General features: G+C 30.9%; 1 protein-coding gene across 2 annotated transcripts; it reads right to left on the bottom strand.

Moving 5' to 3' along the window:
* Window positions 1-2,024: 2,024 nt before the first annotated feature.
* LOC111895873 (protein Dr1 homolog) lies at window positions 2,025-5,370 on the bottom strand. Of its 2 annotated transcripts, XM_023891928.3 has the most exons (7): window positions 5,018-5,370; window positions 4,819-4,881; window positions 3,810-3,899; window positions 3,505-3,594; window positions 3,229-3,323; window positions 2,655-2,723; window positions 2,025-2,487 (listed from the first exon to the last, which is right to left on the bottom strand). In XM_023891928.3, exons 4-7 carry the CDS (start codon window positions 3,587-3,589, stop codon window positions 2,317-2,319), a joined length of 420 nt encoding a protein of 139 aa, XP_023747696.1. In that variant the 5' UTR covers window positions 3,590-3,594; window positions 3,810-3,899; window positions 4,819-4,881; window positions 5,018-5,370; the 3' UTR covers window positions 2,025-2,316. The 2 variants fall into 2 exon arrangements, with proteins under 2 accessions (XP_023747696.1, XP_023747695.1); XM_023891927.3 differs by lacking the exon at window positions 3,810-3,899 and having other exon boundaries at window positions 5,018-5,367.
* Window positions 5,371-6,532: the final 1,162 nt, after the last annotated feature.

The following is a 6,532-nucleotide window of genomic DNA, read 5'->3' as shown; positions in this document are numbered from 1 at the left end:
ATATTGGGTTTTGGGATAGAAAATCTAGCTAGGCATATTTTTCCTATATGGATTATTTTTCAGCGGACCCCCGCCAGGAGTAGGTGATGCCCCTTGGAACCTCACTAGGGGCATTGCACCCAAACCCCTATGTTCCCAAGTCTTCTTTAGTTATCTAAATGTGCGATCCACACATTGTGTCTCGAAATAAAATCAAATGGAACTCAGCATGTCACGAATAAAATCTCAATTACATTGTATTGATAACATTAAAATCATCAACCAATTTGTATCAGTTGTTTTCAACATATAATGTGAGTAAAAAGGTTGTTAGACATATAATGTGAGTAAAAAGGTTGTTAAAATAGTGGACTGAGTGTAAAAAAAAAAATTTAATGACCTAAGATGGACAAATGTTACGCTTTGAATAAAAAAATGGCTATAGCCCACCCTTTAATTGTGCATTAATAAAGATGCATATTGGGCATAAAATTACGTAGGTTAAATATTCTTTCGTTTTTAACTATAGACAAAGTAAAATATCCATTAACGTGTCTTGATAAATAATATTTAAAAAAATATTCGACAAATTAATGCTATTTGACAACTGAAAGAAGAAGAATAAATGTGGACAAATCTCAAGAAATAAAATTAAGACTAAGAAAAGTCGGAATTTCCTATGTTAGGTCGTTTTTGGCATTACGTTAAAAAAAAAAAAAAAAAAAAAAAAAAAAAAAAAAAAAAAAAAAAAAAAAAGTATGAATCATTTCAATATGTCTAGAACTAGAAGGAAACACACCAGCACTAGTTAGCATTAAATAAAAGGACACGATATATGTATGGAATTTTTTTAAATTGCTGAAGATTAATGAACATGCAACAATAACAATGGAACACATGGATATGGCTACTACTAATATGAACAGCTAAAGATGTTATCAATAACACTTAGAAGCGTAAAGAAGCTAACGAATCAATAAAGGAAGTTAATGGTAAAGTAGATCATGTGATGTTCAAGAAACCAAGTAAAAAGTTGGGCCTATTGAAACATACAATAACTTATATTAAATCACCTACAATTACCAATAATGAACATGAAATTAAAAATTCACCATTTTGAATATGATTTTTCAGTACTTACATGATTCTTATATCCTTGTATCTATAATTTTACATGCAAAATGTAATCGAAACATCCAAGAAATATTATTTGGTACACTAAACATGAGTATTGAATGATGAGAAAAAGAAAGACATTCTCCAAAGTTGACATTTTTCAATTTTATGGATTTGACAAAAGGTCCTAATAACATTACTCTAGGTTCAACCGATAAAAAATAATGTTTATCAAAAACTAATTGATTAGCTAAGTTAAAATATGTAAAATGAAGATAAAAATACATCTAAAAGATTAAGTTTTTTTTTTTAATTTTTAGTAAAAGGATGCATTTGTAATAATTCTGAAAAATGCAATAAACTCATTGAAACAGTAATCTGAATAATTTTTTTTTTTTAAACTAGTTTATAAGCTATCTTTCAGTTTGACAAACATAACTTAAAAACTCGAAAAAGCCTTAATCTCAAATCAATTTATGTTAAACACAATATAAACATTTTGTCATGTCACGTCTTGCAAAACAAACAAATAAACACAACATATTTTAAATGTTTGAATAAATAATAATACATGTATAGATAAAATGATATGTACATATAGTCCGTATTTCCACCTAGATTGGGGAAAAAAACACTTAAATGTGATTAAAAGACCGTTTATGCTCACAACTTTTAACAAGAAAAATAATTACATTCATATTTCACGTAAGAAAAGTTTGAAGTGAAAAAAGGGTAAATAAAAAAGATTGGTGTCTTGTATTATATTATTTTTCTCTCAACCCATTAAGTCATTACAATTGTATAGACCACTCGCTTAGCTCATTACATTAAAATTATATAAAAACCTTACCAGTAACATCATACCCATGTAGAATCAACACATAAACGGTAAATAAATCATGAACATAAAAATGATAAAACAGTAAATCTTGAAAATAATGTAAGCAACCTTGTATTTAATTTCCCTTTTCAACAATAATAAAGTAAGAAACCATTCAGCTGCAGATTGGCTAACAAATAAGAGACAGCTATGACTTTGACTAAATGATCAGCAAGCATATAGACATGAATAGGGAGAGAAAGAGGTACAAATTACACTAACATTGAAAGAGGTAACAGGCAACTAATAAGCCAAAGGGACTTTGTACATACGATAGATAGATTAGAGAAGAAGAGAAGAAGCTGAAGAAGCTACTAGAATAATTTTAGAGGTGATCTAAGTTAGCTGTTTAAACTTGGCTCAGCTTCAGTCTGTTTAGGAGGAGCGTTTGCAGCAACACCAACACCATTCATTCTAGCACGTGCCTCTGCAAACATCCTCTGTTGTTCTGCTAATGCTTCTTCTTCAGTCATCTCAGCTCCATTTGTGCACTTTCCACCTCGTACTGTATCCTGTTCAATCATTTATATATTATATATTATATATTATATATTATATTATTATATTCATTCACTTGTTTATTATCTTTTTTATTTTTATATTATATATATATATATATATATATATATATATATATATATATATATATATATATATATATATATATATATATATGTACCACTGTCTCGAGTTTGTGTTGTTCATATGCGGCATAAACTTCTTCTATGTAATCCCCAAAACCAAGAACCTGAACAATGGTAAATAAATAAATAAATAAGAATTAAGAAACACATTTCCATCTTAAATAATAAATATAGTAGTTATCATGATTATGTATAAAAGAGTAAATTACACAAATGGTCCCTGTGGTTTGGGGTAATTTGCATGTTTGGTCCCTAACTTATTTTTTTAACTCGGAATGTCCATACTGTTTGTTTTTGTTGCGCGTTTGGTCCCTGTCTTACCTAAAAAGACTATTTTGCCCTTGATTTTTTAATTTATTTAAATAAACACACCCCCAACCCCACTTCCACCTCATCTTACCTCACCTTACCTACCCCATCTTATTTAAATAAATTAAAAAATCAAGGGCAAAATAGTCTTTTTAGGTAAGACAGGGAACAAGCGCGCAACAAAAACAAACAGTATGGACATTCCGAGTTAAAAAAATAAGTTAGGGACCAAACGTGCAAATTACCCCAAACCATAGGGACCATTCGTGTAATTGTAAATAATTAAACAACAAACCTCACCTCTAGTGCTTTGAGAACATGCTCTGGTGCAATTGTTCTTTTATCTTCTCTGCTACAAACTTCATTTGATTCGGATGAAATCAGATTAATAAATTCTGCAAAAGTAATGACCTTATAAGAAACTGTTTTTAAAGGATTGAATGCAAGAAATAGCAATATACTTTCATTTCTTCTTATTACAGCATTTTACTTTGGATGCTATAATAAAGAAATAAATGAAAGTACATTGCTATTTCATGTGTTTTAACTTTTTTTTTTTAAAAATAAGGATCTCACCTACACAGCACTCAATTAAAAGATCTTGAGTATCTCTTGCAACACGTACATCTGGAGGCAACATTTCCTTAATAATTTTAGTCATTGTAGCTGCATATAAATAATAATTCTCATTAGCAAGAAAGCTAGTATTAAAACACAGATTACACACGTTATTTTAGTCACGAAAAAGGCAATTAGCACGTGTAGATTTATAGTGATTCGTAATCATTTATTCAGTGTAATAAAGCAGAATAATAATTTTATACCAAAATACACAATTACAAATAATATTCAAACTCCAATATGCATGTTAATAATGATACCTTACAAAACTTGGGTGGCTCAGTGGGCCAAGCCCACAATGGATATCAATAAAGCAGAGGACATGAATACGATTTTAGGCATAAACAACACTGGCATAAAACATAAACATAAATTCAATGTAAGATTATGCACACAGACATAAAATAACACATGCATATTCATTACTATCTTCAAATCTTCCATTAGTAAAAATATCAACACTAAGAAAGCATATAGCTAAGCATAACAATTAATTTACAAAACCAATCTTTATTCTTTTATCCACAAAAAGCAATTGTTGAGCCAAAAGAAAAAGATGTAGAGTAACATAACAGTGATCTGATAAACACAATGAAACAAAGATCAACAAAACAATATATAAAGTTTAAACATCACAAGTTAAGTAATTAACAGTTGACACTAACTTCTTAAGGCAAATGCAATAATGGTACCTTTGTAGAAAAAAGAAAACTTTAATTTAAAATCTTGAAGAAAATTCACAAGTGCCCATGTTAGCAGATCCAACAAGAGGGATGCAAAAGACCCCACAATTTTTGGGTGCTCAAAATGAGCAAAACACCATAGTCATCTTTTTGGCTCTGTAACAGGCACGAGTTAATTTTTCACATAGTCCATAGATGAGTCATACAAGAACATGCTTACAGACATTTATAACATGTAGACAAGTATATGTGTCTGTATAATGATCAAATTATAAATCCATTAGTCAGAATGATTCCCTTTCTGACACCAAGATCGTGTACCAGATGATACCAACATTAAATTACTAAAATCCTCCGAATAATCAGATTGTTTCCATGTGTAGATTATTTATAAAAATAAAAAAACAAAGCAAAAAGCACCTAAAAGTTCTATCTGCAGACCCACGAGGTGAACCTGATGAGATTAGGTAATTAACCACAAAATCAGAGCAAACAACAAGGACAACCGAAATATGGAAGCTTCATATATACAATATGACAATAGACATCACACATACGTACAAAAAATTACAGATATAAAACAAACCTTTCGGGAGCGAAGCATCCTCTTTCGCCTTTCCAACAATATCCATGGGTTCCATCTTTGACTCTGCAAATTCAACCAAAAATACAACAAATCATCAGATCTAACTCAAATTTCAAAAGAATCGCATCTTTCAACATCACAAAAATCATAAATTTACAGATCTAAATGAAAACCGAAAACCAGGGATCTCCAAACTCACCGGGAAGATCAAAAGCGCCAATCAAGAGAACCTCGTAATCCGGATCGAACGATAGCAGCAATCGAATGCGAATCGAAGAACGGGGATCGGAGGCGGAAACGATGAAGCATGATGATGCCCGATATAGAGAGAGGGGAGAGTTCGCAGGCGACTAGGGCAAACAAAATTCTCCAGGGCGCGTGAGGGAATGATTCTCCACGCGCGTATCAGGCGGTGGCGTGTTGATGCTGTGGGGCCCACATGGTGTGTGTGAGGTGAAATGTGGCGCGTGAGTGGGGTTGAGAGTGGGGAATGTGGTGATAGGATTCATTGGAGTTGGGGTTTTATAGTTTTGATTTAACGTATTTGGAGTGTTAAATGAAACAGGTGGTGTTTGATGAATCGGTGAGAGCGAGAAAAGGAGCGATGCGAGTGGATCCCCTGCCAATCACGGGAGCCAACCATGGATCACGGGTTGCCACTATATGGGCCGGATCCGATTGAACCCAAAGCCCCAAACTCTCATACATATATTTGTATAACAATAATATTTTTTTAACAGCTTATGAAATATGCAGTTGTATACATTTTGTAAGATCGTCACCCCGTTTTTAATTTTTTATATTATGTTTACTTTAGTTTTTCTTAAATCAGATGATACGTGACCACCGCATTTTTTATTATCTAGACATTATAGACGTGTTTGGTACGGAGTTTTTCGAAGCGTTTAAGAACTTCTAACTTTTAGCTTTTGACAAAACATTCTAATTTAAATAAAATGCTTTGCTTGGCAATACAATCATTTAGTTTTTAATTTAAACAAAACCCTTCAAATCAAAAAGTTACTTCATGTAGCGTTTAACAAACGCTACTGGGATTTTAAAATCAATTTCTATAATTACCCTTAAAATATATTTATATATTTATTTATTTTTAATCAATTGTCATTTTATGTAATTTTATATATTTCAAAAGTTTTCAGCTACTTTGGCAAAACACTCATATAACAAAATAAAACTTACAGTTTCCCGCTACCAGCAACCCATTATACATTACATGCTACCAACTACCCGCTACTAGTTTTCAGCTAACAGCTATTTTTGCCAAACACACAATCTAATAAGGGTGAGCAAAAACCGAACTGCAAACCGAAAAACCGCAAAAAAATTTGTAAAACCGAGACCGAAATACCGAAATCAAAACAAAAACCTGCGGTTTCTAAGTTTGCAAAAACCGAAAGTTTTCGGTTCAGTGTTGTTTCTAGTTTATATATATATATATATATATATATATATATATATATATATATATATATATATATATATATATATATATATATATGTGTGTGTGTGTATGTGTAAAAGAATAAATTATGTGTATGTGTGAAATCATATGTGTGTAAACTAAGAAATCATAGGTGGTGTATGTAAAAGAATACAATAAAATAATTATATTTAGTAGATTTAAAATAATATATATATGTGTTTGTGTGTACAAAATAATAAAAGATAATGTGTAAAAAATACAACAGACAAA

The sequence above is a fragment of the Lactuca sativa genome, chromosome 4 (genome assembly GCF_002870075.4).
Source record: "Lactuca sativa cultivar Salinas chromosome 4, Lsat_Salinas_v11, whole genome shotgun sequence".
Classification (NCBI taxonomy): domain Eukaryota; kingdom Viridiplantae; phylum Streptophyta; class Magnoliopsida; order Asterales; family Asteraceae; genus Lactuca; species Lactuca sativa.
The sequence above is the reverse complement of the archived record's forward strand: the minus strand, read 5'-3'. Positions and strand labels throughout refer to the sequence as shown.

Excerpts from the sequence above, each read along its gene's own strand:
- LOC111895873 (XM_023891927.3), bottom strand. The coding sequence starts at position 4,873 with ATGGAACCCATGGATATTGTTGGAAAGGCGAAAGAGGATGCTTCGCTC. Across the intron at positions 3,595-4,818 it reads GGATGCTTCGCTCCCGAAAG|CTACAATGACTAAAATTATT; the intron begins GTTTGTTTTATA and ends ATTTATATGCAG. Across the intron at positions 2,488-2,654 it reads AACACAAACTCGAGACAGTG|GATACAGTACGAGGTGGAAA; the intron begins GTACATATATAT and ends ATGATTGAACAG.